General features: G+C 40.7%; 2 protein-coding genes and 1 long non-coding RNA gene across 3 annotated transcripts; 2 read left to right on the top strand and 1 right to left on the bottom strand.

The window, feature by feature from the left end:
- The first annotated feature begins 7,311 nt into the window (after nucleotides 1-7,311).
- LOC128133858 (uncharacterized) lies at nucleotides 7,312-9,235 on the top strand. Its single transcript, XR_008232169.1, has 3 exons — nucleotides 7,312-7,677; nucleotides 8,519-8,584; nucleotides 9,103-9,235. It is a non-coding gene; the product is annotated as an uncharacterized LOC128133858 (long non-coding RNA).
- A 1,873-nt stretch (nucleotides 9,236-11,108) lies between these two features.
- LOC128133503 (uncharacterized) lies at nucleotides 11,109-15,071 on the bottom strand. The gene is made up of 4 exons (XM_052770970.1): nucleotides 15,054-15,071; nucleotides 14,508-14,977; nucleotides 13,756-14,435; nucleotides 11,109-11,134 (listed from the first exon to the last, which is right to left on the bottom strand). The coding sequence occupies exons 1-4, from the start codon at nucleotides 15,069-15,071 to the stop codon at nucleotides 11,109-11,111; spliced, it is 1,194 nt and encodes a 397-aa protein (XP_052626930.1).
- Nucleotides 15,072-22,585: 7,514 nt separating this feature from the next.
- On the top strand, nucleotides 22,586-27,452 carry LOC111899726 (QWRF motif-containing protein 3). The gene is made up of 6 exons (XM_023895579.3): nucleotides 22,586-24,188; nucleotides 24,776-24,895; nucleotides 24,999-25,115; nucleotides 26,660-26,749; nucleotides 26,842-26,949; nucleotides 27,390-27,452. The coding sequence occupies exons 1-6, from the start codon at nucleotides 23,679-23,681 to the stop codon at nucleotides 27,450-27,452; spliced, it is 1,008 nt and encodes a 335-aa protein (XP_023751347.2). The 5' UTR covers nucleotides 22,586-23,678.
- Nucleotides 27,453-27,694: the final 242 nt, after the last annotated feature.

Raw genomic sequence — 27,694 nt, 5'->3', positions numbered from 1 at the left:
GTTGAGATTGAGATAATGGAACTTGAGATAGTTGTGAAGTTTGTTGACGTTGGGAAGCTTGTGGTTGAAATTGCAGAGAAGGTTGTTGTTGAAATATTTGAAATTGGGGTTGAGTGAATTGTGGTGGTTGTTGTTGGTAGTAGTGTGGGTGGTATGAAAGATTGGTGAATAGAGGTTGTTGTTGAATGAAGGATGATAACAATTGCATGTAGCCAAAATTTGCTGACAAATCATTTTGAGTGTTTGGGGGTGTTTGGAGTGTTTGAATTAAGTGAGATATTTTGGTTTGGATCCATAGTTAGAAGGTAGAAAAGTATGAGAAGTTAAAGATAGTATTTTTTGTAGTGTAAAATTGTTAGTAAAATATGGGATATTTATAGTTGTAGTTGAATCGGTTTCTGAATTGATTTTTTTATTTATTATTATTTTTTTAATGTGCAACGGCTACAACAACACAATGGTCAAAATGACTGTTGGCAATTTACTCGTCTCCCATTCATTGTCTTCTTCCATCTTTTGAGTCACGTCACACCCAGAACACCGGTCCTTGGGGCGGTGTTCACGCATCTTCAAGGTCGCAACCTCATCACGCGTCTTTAAAGACGCCCACTCCGGGTAGCCTCCCATGTGTGTGGTGACATTCATCGCACCCTATAATAAGAGTACAACCATGGGTCTCAATACAATTTTTATTTAAAAACAAATGACGTATGTTTTAGAAAAATTAAAATTGATTGGTTGATATGTAGAAAACATATTATATTATTTTATATTATTAGCCAAAATAAGAAATTATATGTAACTAAAGAACTTATTACTTTACAAACAATATGTATATGAAAAAATAATCATGATGATTTATTAATTTAATTTAATTTAATTTTTATTTTATTTTATCATAATTATTGAAAATAAAATGATATATTTTAGGGAAAATGTCACTGTAGCCCCACTAACTTACAAGTTTTGGTTTAAAAGGTCCCTTATTTTATTTTTTGGCTTTAGAAAGGCATAAACTAACATTTAACCGGCTATTTTGGGATTTTGACACAATTCAACCGGTTTGCTTGCCATGTCATCATCCAAGTAACCTACTGAGTCAACTCAGACGAGTCGGTTTACACGTCATCGACTCACCACCGAGTTCACTTACTTGGGAACTAAGGGTTAGGTGGTCCTGTACTATATAAATGGATGGTCTCTTGGACAAAACCCTAACACTTTGTTACCACTTCCGGCCAAACATAACCCGACAAACGAAAATAGAATACTCGTGTTCCCTTTCATTGTCTTCCATGGAGCCTACCCCACCACCATCACCAGATACTATAAACTCCAACAACTCGATTAGCTCAAGAGACGGGTTATACTTGAACGATTTGCACATGATTTTCTGCGACTGTGGTGATAAAATAGCCGAGCAAAAAGGTGAGGTGGAGCGCATGAAGGAGGAGATGGGTCGCGATTACCTTCATTCCAGGGTCGATGTCCTGAACATGCAGCAAAGGTTCGAGAAGGTTGAGAAGCAGATTAAAGCTATTGCATTGTTGGTTGTGGGTCTTGTCGTGGTGATGCTCCTGCTAATGATTTTCATCATTCACTTGATAGTCAGCAAGTGATTCTCAAAGAGGTGAATAGTAGTGGTATGATAATCTAGTGTTCGTCGTAATCGTCTATTATGTTTAAGGTTTTTATTGTAATATATGTTATTAGGATTGTGTGTGTTCGTTTGTGTTTGTGGTAATCGTCTATGATGTTTGTGGTAATCTAGTGGTGGTTGTTTACGGATGTTTTTTGAAGTCGTGGGAACATGTAACAGGCATTTTGATATTATCTTGATGAAATGTAAACACCTTGAATGCGTTTTGATTTGTTGGGATCAATGTTCTTGATTAAGACTAACGATTTGGACACTTGGTTGGCTTAATTAATGAAAATTAATTGTTGTTGGTACACCAACTATGACAGATGTTAATGAGGTCAAACATTGGGGTAATTTCGTCAAGAGGTATTTTCGGAATTTACAATTTTTAAGAACTTACTTCCTTACTCGGTTGGGATATTTTCATCATTTTCTCTTTATAAGTACTTTACCTCCTTTACTCGGCAGTACATCCCATTTCTTTGTACATATTCTTGTTTGCATTTTGAAGTTAGCAGCTCTCGGAAATAACGAAGCAAAAATGGTGAAATGCTCATGTGGATGTTTGGCCATAATCAGAATGTCTTCCACTCCATCAAACCCTGGAAAACCATTCTATGCTTGCCCCACTAAGGTTTGTTTGACTTTCTTTATCAGGTCACTGTATCCCTAATTTATTTGTTTTTATCTTTGCATTCTACACTTCTAACTTCTAAATTGATTTTGTTAGGGACCTCGTAATGGTTTTATTTGTTGGGTAGAAGAAGCTGAAACTAAGAATATGAGTGCTGAAGCAGTTATGATTGCAGGATTGGCTAGGTCAAAAAAGAAGCTTGAATCAAAGATTTGGAAACTGAAGATGTCTTTAGTTCTAAGTTGGATTATTTTCTTTGGCATAATTGTGTACAAGTTGTAATTCGTATGTAGCAGTTTTTTATGTCCTTGTCAGGGAAATTGTTATGGTTATGTACATTATCCTTGTAATGACTTTCAATCACTAATTTCAATAATAGACATCAATGCCATGTTCACCTAGAGTAAATGGGACCATATATATCCAGAACTAACGTAAATAATGGACCCCAATACCATGCACGTCTATAAACACAACACACCATCATAAGGACATTGAAACCTTTTGCATACTTAACACCACAGTGAGTTCATAACATAATAATTTATATTAGATTAAAATTAAACAAAAACAGTACAGAACATAAAATCGAAACAATTAATCCAACATTGTTTAGCATAACCAAAGTGACTACATAACACCATAGTGAGTACATAATATAAAATTAAAACACTTAATCCAACATTGTTTAGCACGACCAAAGTGAGTACAAAACATCAAATTAAAACACTTAACCCGAAATCAGTTGTCATAAACACATTGACTACATAACGACATTGACCACACTTAACCTATTCTAGTTCCATTGGCTTGTCAATAGTGTGGCCTTCCCCATTGTTACCCTCAACCTGTGTACCAAGTTTTTTCTTCAAAATTCTTTCCGACTTCTTTCTTGTCTTGACAATTACCTTTTTACCCTTCCTTCCTATATCATCTTTACCATCCTTTGTCTTCCTACCATTGCTTCTGTAACGTCCCAAAATTCAAGACTAAAAAATTTCTTTTAATAAAACATTACTTTAAGCAAATTCATCATTTCAAAATATAAACAGAGTATTAGTTTCCAAAATACATGTTCGTTATCAGAGTAAACATTCCCAGGCTGTCTAAACTATGGTGTGTGCCATGCGATCACCCCGAGCTCCTCCCTCCGCTACCGGAAGTACCTGAAACCAAAACTGAAAACCGTAAGCACGAATCTTAGTGAGTTCCCCACCCTACCACATACCATGCATAACCACATACTGCACATACTGGGCCACGCCCGCTATCCTGGGCCTCGCCCCCTACCTCGGGCCTCGCCCGCTACAACGGCCCTGCCGCTCCAGGCCCCGCCTGGCTTCGAGCCCCGCTCGGATACAGATCTGTTTCACTTAGGCCTCGCCTGTCACAGGGCCTCGCCCACTAACATATAATAGCACATAAACATATCACATCACATCACATAAGCTCAACACATACTAACGGATCTGGTCCTAAGGCCTTGCCTATCTCTGGGCCCCACCCTTGTCCTGTTACTGATGAGTCATGGAACCCCGTCCATACTCCTGCTGATAGTGAGGTATGGGCCCATCCCACCCTCACTCCTTCCCTAACTTGGGCCTCGCCCCTGATCTGCTGCTACTGAGATATGGAACACCATCCACACTCTACTATTGGTGAGATACGGGACCTCGCCCACACTCACCTCCCTACCAGGCACATATAGGTATCACACAGACAACAAGTATAAACTATCATATAAACCATTCCTTGGGCACCCGCCCTCTATCATTGGACCTCGTCCCGAATATCATACTAGCATACTGTGCCTAGGGCTAACCCCTGGGTCTTCTACTCATAACTACATGGGTCGGCATTGTGGCCTTAGACCCATTCACACAAAGGAAAACTCACCTGCACTGTCTGAACTTGCTGATGATCCCACTAGCCGCTGCCCGGAAACTCTCTGAACTCCGGCTCCACCCGCTCCCCGAGCTACCAATAACAATGCAACACTGAGTCTAACTGACCCCCGAAAGACTACCAAGTCAACTCTGGTCAAAGTCAAAGTCCTGGTTAAAGTCAACCTTCCAGGTCAACCCTACTCGTCGAGTCACCCTACTGACTCGTTGAGTTCATAAGTTCAGAGTCCTTCCACTCGCAACTCTACTCGCCGAGTCTACCGATTTTCGAGTCCTGACCTGTCCAACTCTCCGAGTCTCCATTCGACTCACTGATTTGAGTCTCAACTTGAAGGGTTTGGGGTTTCGCGACCTGACTCGTCGAGTCCAAGAACAGACTCGCCGAGTACAAGGCAATCTTCATCCAACTCGCCGAGTTGTTCTTCCAACTCGCCGAGTTCATGCCCAACTTCATCCGACTCGACGAGCTGTTCATCCCACTCGTCGAGTTCCTCCTCATCTTCAAGCTACTCTCCGAGTCCATCCGGTCCTTCATACATGCAAAGGACTTTTGAGTCATGCAGGGACTCAAATCAGTAGATCTACCCTTCCCAAGCCTATTCCTCACGTAAAGTTGCAAACTTTACGTGTAGAGAAGGAGATCTAGGCAAAATACACCATAAACTAGGGTTTAAGGCAAGGAGGCTCCATAATCTACTCAAGGGTTGCTACTTTATGCTTCTCAAGACCATAATATGCTTAGATATGAAGTAGCAAGTTCAGATCTGGCTTCTAACTCAAAATAATAACATTATGGCTAAAAAGCCCCAACAACCACACATAGATCTAGGTGCAAAAAGGGTCCAGGAACTAGTTTATTACCTCCAAATGCTCAGAATGAAGTCACAATCCCAGATCTATAGTCCCTTGTTGCTCCTCCAAGTTCCTTCTTCCTTCTCCAAGCTTTAATGCACCTTCCAAGGCAACAAATGGCTCAAAAAGAGGATATGGCGGCTAGGGTTTAATGTTCTGGGTGAAAGGGGCAGTAAAGGAACCCTAGGGAAGAGAATGAGGCGCTTAAATAGGCTCCAAGTCCCGATTTTAGGGTTTTCCTTGCACATACCAGACTCGCCGAGTCCACTTGGCCGACTTGCCGAGTTGGTCACTTACACCTCGACCCGGATCCCGCTCGGACTCGCCGAGTCCCTCCTTGGACTCGCCGAGTCGACCCCTAAACTTAGGGTTTTCTTTCTTTTCTTGGTCTTCAAAACTTTGGGTGTTATAACTCTCCCCCACTTAAACTAAACTTCGTCCTCGAAGTTTGCCATGGCCCACCGCCTGCGATCTGCCTCCAATACCCCACCAATTATTTCAACACCAGCTGCCTACCTTTGTTGGTCTTCCACCCGGTCATTCTGACTAGCATCAGTCCTTGCGGGTAATCATTTCGGGTCAACTCTGACCCTGATCATTTTGGAAACACAACTTACTCAGCCGACAACCTTCTGGTACTCTCCGAGTACTGCAACTGAACCCATAAGGACTCACCCCTTCTTTCCTCACGCGATTCCCTTGCCTTCCCAAGGCGATGCCCCAAAACAACTATCTCCCCTGCCACTGTGAAGATCCTATCTTCACCAATCCATTATACCCGCTAGATCCAGTACGGTTCATTACCGTCAGTAAACACTGACACTCCTCTCTGCCAAAACTTGGTGCCGAGCACCCCTCGATTCAACTAACTGAATTCCACCATACACTGCTTACCCGCGGTACTACTGACTGAAAATTCTGTTATTCCTTGTCTGCCTTCCGGATGAACTGAGACCACCCTGGTCCCTACCAACCTATCAATGTCTGGATTACCGGCTTCCACTGGTAGCTAGTCCCAACACCACCACTAGTCGCTCCCAGCGACTTCCGAAGAAACTTCGACCACCTAAAATTGTTCAATCTATTCTGCCATTCAGGAACTACAATCATGGGATCCCCGATTCCCTAACTTGACACTAAGGTCCCTACCAGGTCCCACCTGCGCTGCTAAAACTCACGGGCCTCGCCCACGGGTCCCACCCGCCTCTATCCTTCTAGTCCCATAGTCTAATCACTCTCGCTCGGGCCTCGCCCACGGGTCTCACCCAACCATACTACTGAGAAACCCTGATCTCAGGTCTCATCTACACTGCTAATCTCATACGGGCCTTGCCCATGGGTCTCACCCAACTTTATCCTGGAGCGGCCTCCCCCAAGGTCTCACATCTCTAGGGCTATACAGGCAAACTCCCTAACATTCTCATCCACTACCCATTCCTGATCCTTATCTGATCACTAGGAGATAAGGGCCTCGCCCCAACTCCACTAACGAAGCTACTAAGGAATGCTACAGCTTACCCGTAGTCTTACATCACCATCCATTGCTGACTGCTAGTGAATGCTACGGCTGCCCCGTAGTCTTACATCACTTTCTACCACTGACTGCTACTACGAGGGCACCCATGTGCCATTAGCTCTCAAGATCCTCATTCTGACTCCCTCGAGTCCTACGGGCGATCCACAACCTGAATTCCCAACCACGTACTAACCAGTACCATCACACGCACTAGCTGATGGGGAGTTTCTCAAACTCCCAACCCTGAAATCCTTGATCCATCAAATGCTGAACCACTTCTTTTCCTTCTCGGAGATCGGACACTCACTCTGGATCTGCGTGCTCCTACCTTTGCACACTCGGAGGATTCTCCCCCACTTCGATCCTGCTTACCCCTTGTTTCTTAATACTCAAAAGAATTCCTTGCTACCGTTCCATAATCAATCTGCTGAGGGACCCAAACTTACCATAGCTAGGGATCTAACCAATCCATTTCTAACACTATACAACTCCGATCTAGCAAGACATACCAAGTCCCTCCCAAGCATGCTACAGTTACTGCATCCTATGTAACCTTCTCCAATAGGGCATATCCCCTCACTACCATTCGAATATCCAAGGTATGCAGATGACATATAACTCGATCACAATCAACCGCTCAAAAATAAAATACTCATACTGATAATGATGCAGAACCATAACAATATAATCATGCACAAATAAAAGAAATGAAAATAGAAATCGCATACCTGCAATGTAACGACCCGTGTCCGGTATGGTAATTCCTTGGTATTTATTTTGAAGTTTTGCAAGAGGGACTCGGCGAGTTCATAGCCTGACTCGCCGAGTAGGGTCGGGATTTCGAGCACGTGATTAGCTGGCGACTCGGCGAGTCCATATTCTGGACTCGGCGAGTCTGCCCGTCTGGGAGAAACCCTAAATCTCCGGGTTGCCCACTATTTAAGCCACCTTATAGCCCCCAATCCCGCCTCCTTCACCCTCTAAAGCTGTGAGAAAACCCTAATTCGTTCTTGAGCGATTCTAAGTGATTTTGTGTGCTAATTGTGAAGGCTTGAAAAAGGAGAAGAAGAAAGGAGCAAGGAGAAGGATTGTAGAGCAGAGATTCAAGGGAAAGCAACAGCTCTTTGAGGTATTCTTCAGATTTCCTTCCCTTTTATGCTTTGAAACCCTTTCTAGATCTTGTTTATGCCTTTCTAAAGCCTTATGTTGATATGGAAGCTCTCTTATGCCGAGATAACCTTAGATCTGTTCATTTAGGAGTTGTAGAGCCCAGATCTATTGCCTTTATGGAGCTATTTTGCACATTAACCCTAGATCTACCCCTTTTAAGCATCTTTTAGCATTTACTCCCTTGTTCATGCGTTTGTACACGTAAAGTTGGAAACTTTACGTGGTAAATCAGCTTATTGGACTCAGATCTATCATTTGTATGTACTGGATTCGATCAGAATCGAGTGTAGAATAGTTGCATGGCAGTGACTCGACGAGTCGGAAGAACGACTCGGCGAGTCTAGTCGCGAGTCCCCGGTTTCTTCCTTTCGAGCGGTATCGAGTGGGACCAGTGAGTAAGGGAGTGGACTCAGCGAGTTTGAAGGTAGACTCAGTAATCGGGGGACTCGGCGAGTTGTTCATACAACTCAGCGAGTCCAAGGCAATCTTCTTAAGCTCAAGAACAACTCGTCGAGTTGTTCATAGGACTCGGCGAGTCGGATGAAGATTGTCTGAGTTCTTGGATCGGGAGAGTACTCGTCGAGTCGATGCCATACTCGACGAGTAGCAGCGAGTTGAGTCGAGGAGTGAGAATAGGGACTCGGCGAGTTGGCGGCCCAACTCGGCGAGTCAAGTCAATTATGGGTTGACTTTGACCGAGAGTTGACTTTATCTGAGAGTTGACTTTGACCAAGGGTAAAAGAGTCATTTTACCCAGTGCAGTGTTTAGTATTTGATTGAGTGTGTTTATGAACTTGTAGCCGGGGAGATACCGGAGCAGCAGCAGCTAGCTTCCAGAGCCATACACTCAGCAGCCAGTTCACGAGGTGAGTTTCCCTTCAGTAGGAACGGGTCTACGGTCGCAATGCCGACCCGTGTAATTATCAGTAGTTCTGGTCTTTAGTCTGATGCAGTAGCTAGAGTGCTTGATGTCTTTGTGATTCAAGCATATTCGTGTATGTGTTCCGGATTTCGGTCCGATGCAGTATGCAGTATGTGTGATTATAATAGTTGTTATGTGTTATGCTATGTCATGATCAGTCAGTTCCGGACTTCGGTCCGATGCAGTTAGTTCCGGACTTCGGTCCGATGCAGTCAGTTCCGGATTTAGGTCCGATGCAGTTAGTTCCGGACTTCGGCCCGATGCAGTTAGTTCCGGAATCTGGTCCGATGCAGGGGACAAGGTCCCAGTCAGTTCCGGACTTCGGTCCGATGCAGCTAGTTCCAGACCTCGGTCTGATGCAGTGGGCAAGGCCCAATATGTGATTTATATGTATTGTTTGGTATGTGGTAGTTTGGGGGAGCTCACTAAGCTTCGTGCTTACAGTTTCAGTTTTGGTTTCAGGTACTTCCGCTTGTAGAGGGAAGAGCTCGGGATGATGGCATCGCACACACCACAGCTTCAGCTTTTATCCTGGGAGTTGATTTGGTTCTTGATTTTTATATGACATGGATATGATACAGTTTTCCGCACAGTGTTTTTATTATTCTTTTGAGATACATCATGTATGGTTTATGATATGACACTCAGATTATGGTTTTTGGTTATGTTGAAAAACGAAATTTTTGGGTCGTTTCATGCAACGTCCGGTGCTGATCGCGCCTCCAAGGTAGTCATCTGAAGAGCTCTGCCTCCTACCGCAGACGCCTCTGCACGGCCCTGACGGCCGTCTGTGATCCCCAAAGTTGCAGGGGCAGGTGTCACCACCCGCCCTGCTGAAAACAAACTGGGGCACTGGGCCTTCTTGTGGCCTCGTTGGTTGCAGTGAAAACATAACAGGTCTGATCCCTGTGAGGTGGTAACAGTAAAATCCCTGCTGAAATGACCAGTCCGACCGCACTTGAAACAGCCAGACTCACCACCGCTACCACTCCTGCAGATGCCCCCGTGTGCCCTGCCACACTTTCCGCACCGGCTGCGGTCCTGATAATCCCTCGACCTCGAATCCGATCCCTTGGGCCTTTTGCCCGAACCTGTAGCTACCTGAACCTCATCCGGCTTCCTTTTCCAGATCTACTCCAAATCAATTTCCCTCTCTCTAGCCCGAGAAATCATATCTTCCAACGTCTTACAGCTGGATCTGCTCACGAACTCCCTGATGTCATCCCTCAACATCTCATGGTATCGGGCCTTCTTCATCTCCTCATCCGCGACATACTGCGGTACCAGAAGAGCCCTCTCCCTGAACTTGGCGGTGATCTTCGCCACAGTCTCAGTGGTCTGCGTCAAATCCTGAAACTCCCGTGCCAACTGCTGCACCTCAATAATCGGCGAAAACTCCGCCCTGAAACTGGCCTAGAAATCGCTCCAAGTCATCGCGTCCAACGCGGCATCATCCCCTAAGGCATGACCAATCTCCTCCCACCAATCCCTCACTCTGTCCTTTAGAAGACAGGAAGCGAGTCGGACCTTGTACCCCTCAGGGCACCGGCTCGTACGGAATGCGTTGGCAACATAAGCCAACCATCTGCTGCTAGCGATGGGGTCCCTAGCCCCATGATAATTTGGTTCCCCGCAAGCCCTGAACTCCCGAAATGTCAAGGTACGCGCTCCCATCAAAGTCATCATCTCAGTACGGAAGGCTCCCAGCCTCTCATCCAAAATCTCCAATATACCCTCCTTGACCGTGCCAAAGATCACAGGAGTCTGATCTAGAATACTACGCGTAACCTCGGCGGATATCAACTCCCTCGTTCGCTCCTTGAGCTGCTCGGCCCCTAAACCCGAGCCTGATCCCTCTCTGGTGCCTGATCCGCCTGCTGGTCTCTCTCGCAATGTCACCATACTGAAAATATAATACATCCACTATCAGAATACTCATCACTGATGCGAGACCAAACACACCCTACCAGGTTCCCGGTCTTGTCTCGGCCTTTCCCGAATCGAGTACGAATCCTCTGCTTTCAGTAGTACGGGCCCATACTACCTTCCACATCCATTCGTACTTTCCTTAGGAATTGCTTTGACTCCACCAGGTCCCTTATCCACTAATACTGCTCCCAGCACTATCTCATCCTAGGCTTACCCTAGGGAAACCTCTGACTCAACTCAAACCAGTCCTCAGCTGCTGAAGGTCTCCTTGTGATGCCAATTAGCCATCACCTGGATACCATCACATGTGACGAGGCTCAGATAATCCTTCGAGTAAAAGACTCGTTCCTACAACGGTTGGACTCAAACGAGAGCTGCGAAATAGGGTCAAATCCAGCACTCTGAGATTATTCAACCCTGATCACATGTTACGTGCCGTATCCACCTAATGGCTAACTCCCATCACTCAGTATCCCACAATGCACAAAGCAAGCAACATTCAGACAAGGGGAAAATCTAACCACAACATACTCAAGCAATCATACACACATAGCAAAAATCTGAACTAGCATGCAACACAAACTCATAACTCAGGCATAACCTAAACAGGCTATCCTACTACTGTCTAATCAGCACTATCATGCAGCTCAAAGCACATATAATAGGCACATAAGGCATCATCCCTAGATCCTTAGTCCTAATCTAGCATGCTGTTCTATCAACTGATAATCATAACATAAACTTGTATGGGTATTTTGGGGTACTTACTTGAGCTCGGTTGATTGCATGCACCACACCCTTTTTCTCTTTTCAAAGTTCTTTCCTTTCTGAGTTATTTTTGCTTTTCTAAAACTGTTTTCTTTCCCAAAACTCTCTTTTACAAAACTGTCTTTTCATTTTGAAAACTTCTATACCAATTCCTCGGTTTGAGTTCAGACACACCCGGGAGCATGTCCGAATCCCTCAAACCAAGACTCTGATACCAACTTGTAATGTCCTAAAATTCAAGACTAAAAAATTTCTTTTAATAAAACATTACTTTAAGCAAATTCATCATTTCAAAACATAAACAGAGTATTAGTTTCCAAAATACATGTTCGTTATCAGAGTAAACATTCCCAGGCTGTCTAAACTATGGTGTGTGCCATGCGATCACCCCGAGCTCCTCCCTCCGCTACCGGAAGTACCTGAAACCAAAACTGAAAACCGTAAGCACGAAGCTTAGTGAGTTCCCCACCCTACCACATACCATGCATAACCACATACTGCACATACTGGGCCACGCCCACTATCCTGGGCCTCGCCCCTACCTCGGGCCTCGCCCGCTACAATGGCCCCGCCGCTCCAGGCCCCGCATGTCTTCGAGCCCCGCTCGGATACAGATCTGTTTCACTTAGGCCTCGCCTGTCATAGGTCCTCGCCCACTAACATATAATAGCACATAAACATATCACATCACATCACATAAGCTCAACACATACTAACTGATCTGGTCCTAAGGCCTCGCCTATCTCTGGGCCCCGCCCTTGTCCTGCTACTGATGAGTCATGGAACCCCGTCCATACTCCTGCTGATAGTGAGGTATGGGCCCAGCCCACCCTCACTCCTTCCCTAACTTGGGCCTCGCCCCTGATCTGCTGCTACTGAGATGTGGAACACCATCCACACTCTCCTATTGGTGAGATACGGGACCTCGCCCACACTTACCTCCCTACCAGGCACATACAGGTATCACACAGACAACAAGTATAAACTATCATATAAACCATTCCTTGGGCACCCGCCCTCTATCATTGGACCTCGTCCCGAATATCATACTAGCATACTGTGCCTAGGGCTAACCCCGGGTCTTCTACTCATAACTACATGGGCTGACATTGTGGCCTTAGATCCATTCACACAAAGGGAAACTCACCTGCACTGTCTGAACTTGCTGATGATCTCACTAGCCGCTGCCCGACAACTCTCTGAACTCCTACTCCACCTGCTCCCCGAGCTACCAATAACAATGCAACACTGAGTCTAACTGACCCCCGAAAGACTACCAAGTCAACTCTGGTCAAAGTCAAAGTCCTGGTCAAAGTCAACCTTCCAGGTCAACCCTACTCGTCGAGTCACCCTACTGACTCGTCGAGTTCATAAGTTCAGAGTCCTTCCACTCGCGACTCTACTCGCCGAGTCTACCGATTTCCTAGTCCTGACCTGTCCAACTCTTCGAGTCTCCATTCGACTCACTGATTCGAGTCTCAACTCGAAGGGTTTGGGGTTCCGCGACCTGACTCGCCGAGTCCAAGAACAGACTGCTCGAGTACAAGTCAATCTTCATCTAACTCGCCGAGTTGTTCTTCCAACTCGCCGAGTTCATGCCCAACTTCATCCGACTCGACGAGCTGTTCATCCCACTCGTCGAGTTCCTCCTCATCTTCACGCTACTCGCCAAGTCCACTAAAAGGACTCGCCGAGTCCATCCGGTCCTTCATACATGCAGAGGACTTTTGAGTCATGCAGGGACTCAAATCTGTAGATCTACCCTTCCCAAGCCTATTCCTCACGTAAAGTTGCAAACTTTACATGTAGAGAAGGAGATCTAGGCAAAATACACCATAAACTAGGGTTTAAGGCAAGGAGGCTCCATAATCAACTCAAGGGCTGCTACTTTATGCTTCTCAAGACCATAATATGCTTAGATTTGAAGTAGCAACTTCAGATTTGGCTTCTAACTCAAAATAATAACATTATGGATAAAAAGCCCCAACAACCACACATAGATCTAGGTGCAAAAAGGGTCCAAGAACTAGTTTATTACCTCCAAATGCTCAGAATAAACTCACAATCCCAGATCTATAGTCCCTTCTTGCTCCTCCAAGTTCCTTCTTCCTTCTCCAAGCTTTAATGCACCTTCCAAGGCAACAAATGGCTCAAAAAGAGGATATGGCGGCTAGGGTTTAATGTTCTGGGTGAAAGGGGCAGTAAAGGAACCCTAGGGAAGAGAATGAGGCGCTTAAATAGGCTCCAAGTCCCAATTTTAGGGCTTTCCTTGCACAGACCAGACTCGCCGAGTCCACTTGGCCGACTCGCCGAGTTGGTCATTTACACCTCAACCCGGATCCCGCTCGGACTCGCCGAGTCGACCCCTAAACTTAGGGTTTTCTTTCCTTTCTTGGTCTTCAAAACTTTGGGTGTTACAGCTTCTTTCCCCAACATTACCATTACTGCCCTTTTTACCCTTCCCCCCTTTATCATCTATAACATCATTTGCCTTCTTACCACTGCTTCCTTCCCCAACTTTTCCATTAATGCCCTTATTACCCCTCCCCCCTTCCTCATCTGTCATACCTTTTGCCTTCTTAGCACTGCTTCCCTCCCCATCAATAACATCTGATCTCTTCCTTTTCCTTACCTTTAGTTTTGTTAGCTTTTCAGATTTAGAACATGTAACCTTGTTATGTCCTGCTTGTTTGCATACACTACACATAATCTTTTTCCCAACCTTTGACACAGTATGTATAACACCCCTTTCACTTGAATCCTTTCTTCTATTAACTTTAGGTCTACCTGGCATTTTTCTTTTCAATGGTGGCAAAGGTGGAATGAATTTAGTAGGTGACCACATGTTGCTACCATTCATCCCACACATAGGATACTTGTAGGTGTTCTTATAAATTGCTCCATAGTACATTGGATCCACATAATTGCCAACATCACTGTTAAGGTATGAGATTGTTGCAACTAAATGCACACATCCATACCCATTTAGTTGCCACACTCTACATGAACAAGTTTTCCTATCTACATCCATAACGTAAGACTCTTCCAAATTCCTTGTTTCAAATTGGTTTAAACCAGTAGGTAAAACCTGCCAATACCTGATGCAATGGTATAAAAGTTAGGGTGTATTGTGGAAAAACTAAATAAAGTATTAATAGAAAAGAAAAAACCTTTGAGCTCTTTTCAACTGATTCAATAGGATTATAATGGTTGGGCATGGTTTATAATCAGGCCATGAACAACCTTTGATGGTGAGATTGAATTGCCTCTCCATAACATACAACCTAATTTCTTCTAACATTGTGATTATTGGTTTTTTCCTTGCATCTCTAATGACATTGTTGAAGCTTTCAAATACTCCATTTTCAACTGCATCACACATCCTCCCCTCTCTAAAGAAAGCTCTACTCCATGATTTTGGGTTCTTTTCCATAAGGTAGTCAAATGTTGCAAGATTTAGTACTTGTATTTCCTTCATTGCTGCATTGAATAAAGGTTCAGTTGATGCTTTGCAAGCTTTCAAAAACATCCTCTCATAATGCACACCACTGAACCTTTTCCTAAAATTGGCAACAATATGCCTTGCACACTGTCTGTGTTCAACATTAGGCATTACTTCCTTCACAGCCTCCAACAGCCCCTATACAATTTAAATTCATATGTTAAGAAAATGGAAATTTATTAACAAGAAATATGAAGTATAATAAGTGATTTACCTTATGTTGATCTGACATCAAGGTGATACTACTACCATCATCAAATTCTAGATCATCTTGAAGATTCTCCAAAAATGTAACGACCCAAAAATCACGACTAAAAATTTCTTTTAAAACATTACTAAAACCGTATTTACAAAACTGTATCATAAGTCATAACATAATTTTTAGAGTACTAATTCAAAACATAATCTCATTATCAGAGTTAAATATCCCCAGGCTAACTGACTATGGTGTGTGCACTGCAACCTTCCCGAGCTCCTCTTTTGAAAACCGAGTACCTGAAACCAAAACTGAAACCGTAAGCACGAAGCTTAGTGAGCTCCCCCAATCTACCACATACCACACAATAACATATAAAGCACATACTGGGCCTTGCCCACTGCATCGGACCGAAGTCCGGACTAACTGGGGCCTTGCCCCCTACATCGGACCGAAGTCCGAAGCTGACTGGGACCTTGTCCCTACATCGGACCGAAGTCCGAAGCTGACTGGGACCTTGTCCCCTACATCGTACCGAAGTCCGAAGCTGACTGGGACCTCTGTCCCCTACATCGGACCGAAGTACGAAGCTGACTGGGACCTCTGTCCCCTACATCGGACCGAAGTCCGAAGCTGACTGAACATAGCATAAACATATCAACTAGCATAAACACATAAATCCTGTCTGAGCCACGGAGGCGTCAAACATACTAGCTACTGCATTAGACCGAAGTCCAGAAACTACGGCTAACTGAACGGGCCAGCATTGTGGCCTTAGACCCGTTCCTACTGAAGGGAAACTCACCTGAGACTGCTGAACTGATATTGCTAGTCCTTGACTGCTACTTGACCTCTGACTTCGAACTGCTGCTCCACTAGCTCCTCGAGCTACCAATGCCAAAATAACACTTAGTCCAACTGACCTCCAAAGGTCAACTAGGTCAACTCTAGTCAAGGTCAAAATCCTGGTCAAAGTCAACCTTCCAGGTCAACCCTACTCGTCGAGTCCACCTAATAACTCGCCGAGTTCATATGCTCAGGGTCCTTCTATTCGCGACCAGACTCGCCGAGTCAGTCCATGACTCGCCGAGTCAACTATTTCCGAGTCCTGACCTGTCCAACTCGCTGAGTCTCCACCCGACTCACTAATTCGAGTCTTAACTCGAAGGGTTTGGGACTACGCGGCCTGACTCGCCGAGTCTAAGAACAGACTCGCCGAGCACAAGGCAATCTTCAACCAACTCGTCGAGTTGTTCTTCCAACTCGCCGAGTTCATGCCTAACTTCATCCGACTTGACGAGCTGTTCATCCCACTCGTCGAGTTCCTCCTCATCTTCAAGATACTCGCCGAGTCCACTCGAAGGACTCGCCGAGTCTATTCAGTCCTTAATCCATGCAGTGGCTTTTCGAGCCAAACAGGGCTTCCAACTCATAGATCCATACTTCTAAGGCCTATCCCCCACGTAAAGTGGCAAACTTTACGTGTAGATTAAGAGATCTAGGCTCAAAACACATTCAAACTAGGGTTTATGGCAGACATACTTCTTCAACCTACCAAGGGCTGATACTTTAGGGGATTCTAGACCAAAACAAGCATGGATCTGAGGTAGCAACCTCAGATCTGGACCTCTAACTCGAAATGGTTACATATCATACCAAAAATGTCCAAAACTCACTCATAAGAATAGATCTAGGTGCAAAGGGAGTCCAAGCAACAGCTTATTACGTCCAATTGGTTTGAAATGTCTTCTCAATCCCGGATCTACAGTCCCTTCATGCACCTCCAAGGCCTTTCTTCCTTCTCCAAGCTTTAGTGCACTCTTCAAGGCAAGATCTAGCTCAAAAACGGATATGGTGGCTAGGGTTTGGTGTTCTGGGGTAGAGAGGCAGCAGAGGAACCCTAGGGAGGAGAATAAGACGTTTAAATAGGCTCTAAGTCCCGGATTTAGGGTTTTCCTCGTTCAGACCAGACTCGCCGAGTCACCTTGGCCGACTCGCCGAGTCGGTCGCTCACACCTCAACCCGGATCCCGCTCGGACTCGCTGAGTCTCCCTTTAAAAATTGGGGTTTTCTTTCTTTTCTTGGCTTTCCAAACTTTGGGTGTTACAAAAAACCATTTCCAATTTTCTTTATTTTCCACAGACACAACTTCCCATGCTATTGGGAAAATATGATTGTTAGCATCTCTTCCTACGGCACATATCAATTCTCCACTACATAATCCCTTTAAGAAACAACCATCTAGGTTTGTTACTCTTCTACAACTTCCTTTCCAACCTTGTTTCAGCCCCTCAAAGCATATGTAAAACTTACTAAAATATGTCTTCCCATCAGGCATACTGTTGACATCCAATTTGACAGTTGATCCTATTGGATCTTCTTATCTCTTCACCATATGACCAAAGCTTGGCATAATGCTCAACTAGTGCACCTTCAATAAGTTCAATTGCATATTTCTTTGCTCTTCTACACTGTCCCATACTCACATCAATTCCAAATTTTTGTTTTACTTCTTCCTTTAGTAGCCTAACACTCATTTTTTGTTTTTGTAAAAATTTGGATGTGAAATGGCTACCAATCCATGCATAGCTTACAATTGACCCCATTTTAAAATTTCTAACACAATTATGGTCATCTATAAGAGACTTAATCTGAAAAGAATTTTCCTCACTCATCCATGAAGCCCACAATCTAAACTTGCATCGCCCTGAACAACATTTAACTAAAAGCCTCCTACTATCATTTATTTTGTAGCACAATTGATATCCTTTAGCAACAACATAATTACACAACATATGTTTTAATTGTTTAGGATTTTCAAATCTCATTCCTAACACAGGTTTTTGTTTTTTCCAATGAACATTTTCATTAAAAGCTGTTACCTCCTCATGAATTGGTCCGTGTTCATCCATCTGATCAAATGGATCTTCATGAGATGGATCCTCTTGAGGTGGAGTGTTTGGAGTTGGCTGCTCCTTGGGGCAGAGCTTGTTCAAAAATACATCATTCAAGGTCTTGTTTATGGGGATGTAATCTCCATCTTCAATGTTATCGTCCAAATCACCTTGCACTTGTACTTCATCTAGGTCAATGCCTCCTTCTGTCTCAACATTTAACTCTTCTACTACTTCACCTACACCAGAAAACTTGTCCTCGGGGGTGCATACTTCAGCCATCTCATCAACAATCCATTGATGAACATGAACACCAACATGATCCATGTACACAGAAATTACACAACCAGAATCGTACCCTACTTCGATAAACTCCTGGTAGTCTTTCTCAGTTGCTATTATCCTCAGTCCTTCAGGGAACTCAATATCAGGCATGCAAAAGTACACATCAACACATGTCTCGTTTGTGAATCTCTGAATGAACACTAGAAATTCGTTTTTGTCCATTCCAGTAAAATCCACATCCTCAAACCTTTGCTCCACTCCATCTGAGTAACCGATCACTTGATACCTCGTAAACAAACCAACAAAATGAAGATCTATCTTCATGTAGAGGGCCATAGAAAAAATCCAGGTTTGATTTTTGGATGAACAGTAGAAGAAAAAGAAGATATTGGTAGATGAAACCGATTAAAGACGAAAATTACTTGGAGAGGAAGGGTTGGTGTCATTTATCGATACACTAACACGTGGCATATGATTTAGTTTAATGACCTGACTTTCTTTTAATGACATGTCCAAGAAATAATGCTGATTGGGACTGGGGTCACCGGGTGACCCCTTCATTTTATAAAAAATGGCCTAATTAGCCGGTTAAATGTTATTTTATGCCCTTCTAAAGTCAAAAAATAAAATAAAGGACCTTTTAAACCAAAACTTGTAAGTCAGTGGGGCTACCGTAACATTTTCCCTAAATTATTCGATTCGTTGTCATTACATTCCATTAAAAACTCATACTCAAAGAAATTCCTTATACAAACTCAAAATTTTTTTTACTATCTAAACATTAATTACGATTTAAGCAGTAATAAACATAATGTCAGATTATAGACTCGATTCCTAACAACCACCATAACTCCGGAATGGTGACAGATGCTCATGAATGCCAGATTCCGAAGTGATAATTTTATAAATTTTATAAAATGTTAATTAATATTTCATATACTTTATTCATATGGAGAGATTACTTAATTTCAAATTAGTATTATTTTGATTATATTATTTTATATGTAGAAGTACAAAACATTCTTCCTAGTATTTTGAAAATAAATGTACACGTGGCATGTCCCTGATGGTGGCCAGGAAACTGATATGCCGGCACTGCATATCAAAAAAGTACGAAGTTCTCTAAACTTCCCAAGTGGCTCCTTCCAAACACGAATTTCATTTTACGTTGACTCACTCTCTTCAAACTTTAAATCCCAACAATACCCCTAAAACATCCATCAATACTCTCCAGCCACAAGGACCTTTACGTAACTTTACATGGCGCCGGCACCGTATCTATTTAGCCGCCGGTATCAGAGGGAATGTTAGTTTCTATTCTCTCTCTTTCTCTCAAACCATGACGATCTCCGATAACCCTCGACTGGAAAAATCCCGGACTGTGAAATCTCGATACCTTTCACCCGTCTCCGCCGCCGAACCACCACAATCTTTACCGCCGTCTCCGAATAACAACCACCCTCTCTCTCCCAATCGCCACCACAGCCAGAAACCAAAATCATCTTTAAAAAACAGTACTGGATTGCTTCGTGGAGTTTGGCCTTCTTCCACTCCTCGCTCATCAAAATCCCACAATGAAAACATATCCACCACCGCCACCGCCACCACCACCACCACTGCCAGTGCCACCAGTACGACGCTGGCTGATTACCTTGGAGACGATCGGAAAAAAGATGGCGTTGGTCCGAAGTTTCTTAAGCAAAGAAGCTGTTCGGAGTTTAGTCGGTTTGAGAACGATCCTAAGAAACAAAACAACTTGAAGGAGAATCATAAGCCCATTTTCGGAGGTGGGTCGATGAGATACACCGGGAAATTCAGGTTCCCCGGAAGATCATCGACTTCTTCTTCACCAACCTCATCTGATGACGGAAGTAGAGGAAAGCTCACAGGTATGTTCATCTCCTTCCGTTTTAGCGTTAATATTAATATGTTTAAAGTTTTAAATTTTAGTCATACACTCGTAGTTACATCTACATAATATTTTGACGACACGCGTTTTTTTATTTTATATAGATGATAATTAACATGACTTTTTTCATAGAATCATTGCAACTGTTTATTATTGGTTTAAAAGATTCAATATTTTCTTGGAAAACTATTTAATTTAGCGGTTTGGTAACATAGTTATTGAACAAATTAGTACAAAAAAGTGTTGTCGTATAAATTGAGAAAAAAGTTTGAAACATTGATACATAATTAATTAATAAAAAGTAAAATATTATTGAATAAATATATATAACCAATGCCACACCCAAGTAACCATTACATATTTTAGTCGGTATGATTATATTTTTTGCATAAAAAACATTTTATTATATAAATTAAAAAAATGTTTAAGCTAAGTTGCATAAATTAATACACACCATGCAGAATCCTAAAGCTAACGATTCCACAGTTTTTCATGATAAAATTGCTTCTAAGCCTTCATGCTTTTAAATACAAAGAAATCGAGTAAATATGCGTACTTAAACAAGGTATATAAATTAATTAATTAAATAGATACGAAAATTATTATTATTATTATTATTATTATTATTATTATTATTATTATTAGTTTTTATATAAATATAATGTGGACCTCTTTTTACATTTGTATAAATTACTACTAAAGGTTTGCATTAATTACGAAAAAATAGGGGCGGTTTTACTATGGTGCACGTAGACGCAGGGGCAGTTTTTAATTTTTTCGGAAGCAATGCAAAAATTTTTGATTTTTTTTTTACTATCATACAACTACTAGTATTTCTGATGACATTTTATTATGAAATTTTGCATTCGCCCTTACGAATCAATAAAGAGCGAAATAAATGTATAGGAGGGTTGAAGCTAATTGAATTCTATATTAGCATATCAACAATGCAAGTTTAAGACCAATAGTACTAATCCATTCTACATTCTCTCGATACCAATAATATGCCACATCATTTTCCCTTATTATCTTCTCACCTATAAAATAGTCATACTCATTTTCCTAACTTTCTTTTTTAGTTTTTTAAGAGTAAATTACACGATTCGTCCCTTGTACAGGTGCCAAAAGGTACGTTCAGTTCTTAATTTGAAAAATTAACTTGGACCGTCTCTCGTTTCGTTAAAAATTGCACGCTTTATCTCTTTGAATAAAAAGACAAATTTTTTCTTATTTATATTTTTTCTTGATTTATTTTATATTTATTAGTTTGTTTGTTATAAAAATTAATATTTATTGCCTTTATCGAATAAAACAAATAGGCCAACCCTTAGTCCCTAAGAACGTCGTCTCTCTCTCTCTCCCCTATTTCTTCTTCAATGTGTCGGTGCATCTCCGACGACTCCAGCCACATCTCCTCTCCACTAGTGTCACTGGACCAAGTCACAAGTCTATGTATGTGTACATATGTGATACTAAAGAGAGAGGGCAAGAGCGACAAAAAATGGCACGATTAAGAGAGTCGGTCGTCGTCCCCTTCAAACTATTGTCGTCGTCCCATACAAACCACTGATGTCGTTCCATGTGAACTCCAAGAAACCCCTCACCCAAGTACTACACCTCGTTGGCTTCTAGATCTACAACTCCCCAATTGGAATCCTGACAAAACCTGCTCCGCTGGTGTGTAGTGGCTGCTAGGGTTATGAGATGAAAAGAACCCGCCGGAAATCAAATCTCCCCCTTTGAAATTGCCCCATCTTATTTGTGTGGAGTTTTTTACATTACAAAATTAATATAATACTTATAAAAAGGTTGTAAATTTTGATAATATAATTGGCCTAGTTCTGCAAGATTGGAACCGGACAAAGGGGATCACCCTTCACCGAAAACCGATGCTCGGAGAAGTTAGATGCAGAACAATTACATCACAGCCTCGAAATGCATATCAATGGAAATAAGTACCAAATTGACCACAAGGACCAAAATATAAGTTACTCTAAAGATATATAAATTGAAGCAAATAATTGCAGATTGAGAGAGGGCAAGATAGATCAAAGAGAAAGGTCTCCGGTCTCGACTGATATGGTTGTGGGGGAGAAGAAGAACGGAGCACCAATTCTTAGGTCTGGTTCGTTGTCGGAAAATCGGGTATATGAGGGAGATGACAGTGGGAAATGGTAGAGACCGAGATATAGGGTTTTGTTTTTTAGAGAGAGAAAGAAGGCCTACTTAATTTTTTAAATATTATAATTAATAAAAAAAATAAACAATCAAAAAAAAAAAAACAATGGTAATATAGTCTTTTCATGTCTCACAAGGGATAAACGTGCAAATTTTAACCAAACAAAGGACGGTCCGGGTTAATTTATGAAATTAGAGTTTGAAAATGTTTTTTGACACTTGGATGATAGACGATCAGTGTAATGTACTTTTTTTTTTTTTTTTAAATAATATGTATAAAAAAATATAATTTATTATAGACAAATTTGAAATTAATAAGTACTTTAATTTATGGAAAGGTTATTTTAATTATTTTCTATTGATTATATTAACTAATTTTACAATTAATAAAGATAATATTGAAGGAATTCAGATCCATCACTTCTGGTTGTGGATTCATCTTTTGCCTCTGGATTCAAATATGGATCTACCCGAAATGGCCCATTTTTATTTAGATATGGTTTCAAACATGCATGTAAATTGAGGCAAGAACTAGAAGAAGTAGGAGAGAGATGTGGTAAGTATCTCTTGTGCGAAGCCTCACTGCATGGGGTATTAACTTGTCGGTGTGGTCTTCCAACATCCATCAAAAATAATGTCACGTCAACCCAATTGCACCTTATGGTAGAGTTACTCCTGGTAGCTTAATAAGACTAAGGAGAGTGGCATAAGCCATCATCCTCGCCAAAGCCTTAGCATCTCAAACACACCCCCCCTAGCGCATGCTAAGGGGATGCGCCGAGCAAAACTCGCCGTAATAGTGAGATGAGAGAGCAAAAAGAGTACGGGAAAAGGTGGAGAGAGAGTTTACGTGAGGGTTGTGATTGGTTGTTTTTTTTTTTTTTTTATATATATTTTTTTATTCTTTTAAAAACATTCTTCGCATACCACCACTCCATGTCTTGCTTATTTGGCATACATAAAAATGTTAACACATGCTACTATTCCAATGTATTCTAAGTTGATGACGTGAAGCCCCGTTAAACAACGAAATGAAAAAAAGTGGGTCCTTATTTCGAAATAAATGATCGAAATTGTATATTGATTCGACAATTAAGCATATTTTAATGAGTTGATGGATTATAGAAATTAAATGTCAAAATCGTATGTTGTATTGAGTGTTGATATGCCAAATCATTAAATTTTATAGTGTTGAATGAATTGTGGATATATTTAATATTTATTATTGAGTTTGGTTCCTTTTAATGCTGACTAAAATTGTGACAAAATACTACTTATTCAAATTCTAATTTTTTTGATAAATTACATTCCTTTACAAAAAACGTTATATGGAAGCAATCGTCACGTAATTGTTTTCTGGACTGTGATGCAGATATAATGCCTGGAAGATTATCAGTAGATGAAAACGCACTTCGTCGAAGATCATACTCCCGACCAAAATCAGATCATTCTTTCTCTGACGACTCGGAGTGTAGTGATATGGACTCTTCGTTCATCTCAAACTCTCTGACATCATACATGGCACCCACATTGAGCTCTAGAAAATCAGCAATGAAAAAGGTGATGAAAAAGGCAAATTCATTATCGAAATGGGGATCATCACCAGGCCGACCTGAATCACCCCCTACGCCAACAAGCACGTCGTTTTCAAGCTCGAAGCCTCCAACAAGTCCCTCGAAAACAGGAAAAAAGAACTTTTTGCATATGGGTCTTGATTTGATCAAAAGCAAGAAAAACGGGCCGGGTTGTTTGTCACCAATTGGTTCGGGTATGGGAATGGTGGAGACTGTCCATCAGTTAAGAATCATGCATGGAAGTTGGATGAGGTGGAGGTATGCCAATGCTAGAGCAAATGTTGTTAATGAAACCCTAGATGATAAGGCTAAGGTACGTATGTTACAAACTTTGACATTATCAAATATCAATGTCAACATATTATTATAGTAAATTTTTATTTATTTAGGTGGTTTTTATTGGTAACGAGTCAAATTAATAAAACGTTGAAAATTCAGTTGGTAATAAAGCAGGTAAAATGGGTCATGACATATTCAAAATTAGTATATATATAAATTAGAATTGGATCGTTATTTTAAGGTAAATTGTTTGCCATAGGTACTAACAACTGAAATGTGTTAATCAAGGACAAATGTAACACGCAAAAGAATGAAATTGTATAGTATTGTCATTCAAGTTAACTTACTTATATTATATTTTTATTAAAGTGATAAATAAAGTTTAAAAAAAGTTTTCCATATGGTCAACATAAATTTTATCTACACGGCCCATAATATTAATTGTCGATGTGAACGTATTTTTAACTTATAGACAGGGCTTCAAATGAAAAGGCTATAATATAGAGATATTGAAGTTCTATATACGTTAACTGAGTTATATTCTTATTATTAGTATTTATATATTCTAATTAACATGTTAGCTGTTTTGGATCTTATAATTTACGATATGATTGATCACAGAAGGATTTACTACACGCATGGGAAAACATCACGAAGTTGCAACAATCCGTGTTACAAAAGAGATTACGATTGGAGAGAGAGAAGTTAGAAATGAAGCTCAACTTCATACTTCATTCCCAAGTGAGTATTTTACGTGTTTAAGAATAAATTATATAATAATACTATTAATTTAACCATGCATCCTAATTACTAGTCTCATGTAATATGCATCGTGATCATGTAGATGAAGATGTTGGAAGCATGGAGAGACATGGAAAGGAAACACATATCGGATGTTTCGATGACAAAAGATTGTTTAGAGGGTGTTGCATGTAAGGTACCCCTCATCGAAGGCGCTAAGGTAATTGCCCTTATATAATCATGAACCAAAAAAACTTTCAAGAAAGAAATTGGGAATATATAAAGAAAAATTGCAAGAAATAATAACATATTATACTCTTTCTGTTAATATAGATAATATACTTTGTTTTTTAATAATAGTGTACTTACAATATTTCTTTATCCATAATATGTAGAAGCACACTTACACTTTTAAGATAGTAGCATTTTGTAACCCAAAATAACAATGTACTTGCATATAAAGGCTATAATGGCAACATGATTACACAGTTTTTTTTACCGATTAATAGTAATATGTAACAATTAACAAATAAAATAATTTGATCATATTGATAGCATTAGTCACTATTATGGATAAAAAATATAACTATGTTTCTATAATGGATAAGAAAAATAAAAGTATACTGCTATTATAGGTAGAAAAGTGTGTTGGTATTATGGGTATAAAATATGTTACTAATATAGGTAAAAAAAGAAAGTACAATGCCTATATTAGAATCAAGTGTAAAATATGATGATACTCTCCCCAAGTGACGTTATATTAAACCCTATATCACATTCAACCTAAGAAGCACGGAAACTCCATTTTGGGTGACGTTCCCGTATCTGAAACGGTCAGGAAACGGATACGCCATGGAAACGCCATGGAAACGTTTCCGTGACGTATCGGGTATCCAAGAAACGTTTCTATGAAGTTTCTGCAAAAGTTTCCATTTTTTTTACACAGTTGTTTGCTCTAATTAAATCCAAAATTCGAAACTTGTATTGGACTGATAGATATGAAATCAATTTAATGATCATTACAGATATTAAGGGTTAAAACGAAAAAAAAGAAGAGTATGAATTAGTTCAGGAAAAAGCCTTAGTTACACAGTCTCTTGAAGAACGCCTTCATATATATAAATTGTCCAAATACCGGCGACCCAAAATGTGAGCTCCAAAACACGGCGGAGACCGACGCCGTGTGACTCCATTTGATTCTCCAGAATGAGAGATCGGACGAAATGCTTCCGAATGGTGCGGCAGTAGAAACTAGAAAGAATCTTCGAGTAGCGTATATATATTCTAGAATCCACGTTAACTTTTCGTACGTGGAGCCTTTTGATTGGAGACGTGACTAAATGCTATCATCCTATTGGTTAATGAATACGTTCAAATAATTTGCAGTAACACCCTTGTGGTTTTACAGATTTCATAAATATAATCCTTAAACTTTAAATGTTTAGTTATAAGTCTATTATTAAGAATTTTCAATTTTGTAACCATGATTTTTTTATAATATATGTTTTTTTTATGTTTTTATATTGCCGTATCTCTGCCGTATCCGTATCTTGAATTTTTGAGTTTTGCCGTTTCCCGTTTCCATTCCGTATCCGTTTCCCGTTACCGTATCCGTTTCCATGCAACTTAGCATTCAACACAATGATAAATGTTACTTACTTGAAATACTCACAGAAAATTTTCTTGTAGTAAGTTTTGAACTTGAATAGCTAGAATTTTGATGACAAAATTTTAGATTAATTTATCATCTGTTTATGTGTGTAGATGGATCCTCAAATATCTTCGATTGCACTTAGACATGCAACAGATTCGGTTGTCTCAGTCATATCTATGATGTCATTTCTAGAGCCCACGGTACCATATGTACACTTTTATATATAAGAACAAAAAATATCAAATTTAATTTCGTGAGTTACTTATTGAGAGCACTGTTGACACTTTTACAGGCTCATGAGACTGTTTCAACGTTTAAGGAGCTTGCAAAGGTTGCAAGCCAGGAGAAACTGTTGCTTGAAGAGTGCTTTGAACATTTCAGAGTAATTTCAACATTAGAGGTAATTATTTATAACCGAATTTCGTTGTTTTTAACATCAATTATTATAGTCAGTCAATATTATTCTCAACTTACTACAGAAATTTTGATAAACATGTGCATTTTTCTAGAACAGGGTACTTTTCTAACAAACTTAAAAAGTGAACAACATTTTTAATTATTGAGTCCCTAGCTAGGTAACGTCTCATCTTCAAACTTGGATATTAACTTCCAAGTATTGATGATTATGATTTACTTCCCCATGTTGGGCCATGGGAATGGTTTTTCTGTAGAGGCCAAGCTAAAAGTATTCGTGTTCTTAATTTGTTATCATTTATTTTGATCGTTTATCTCAATTTACTATGTTCTACAATAAGTTCAATAGTCGTATCCTTATTCTATTATTAAAATTTAATCTACAATTTAGCATATAATACATTGTTTGTTTATTGTGCATGACAGATTGAAGAGAGGAGTCTAAGGTGTAACGTTATCGAAGTTGCTTCATTCGCTGATCAACAATGACTATGAAAATGGCAACCACACCAACACAAATATAGCCATGCATATATAGACGGAAAATACATATGATAATCCATAAATTGTAGTGAAATGTGTTTTTTTTCTTTGAGATATATATAGAATAATTGATGTTTGTTGGTAGTTATTCCATGAAGTATAAAATATAAAATACATTACTCATTCATAATGTTAGCGAGATTTTATTTTCTATGACAATCCCAAGTCCTCCTACGAGAGCTTAGTGG

Source organism: Lactuca sativa, chromosome 4 (assembly GCF_002870075.4).
Source record: "Lactuca sativa cultivar Salinas chromosome 4, Lsat_Salinas_v11, whole genome shotgun sequence".
In the NCBI taxonomy this organism is placed as follows: domain Eukaryota; kingdom Viridiplantae; phylum Streptophyta; class Magnoliopsida; order Asterales; family Asteraceae; genus Lactuca; species Lactuca sativa.
This window is presented reverse-complemented; position numbering and strand designations above follow the sequence as displayed.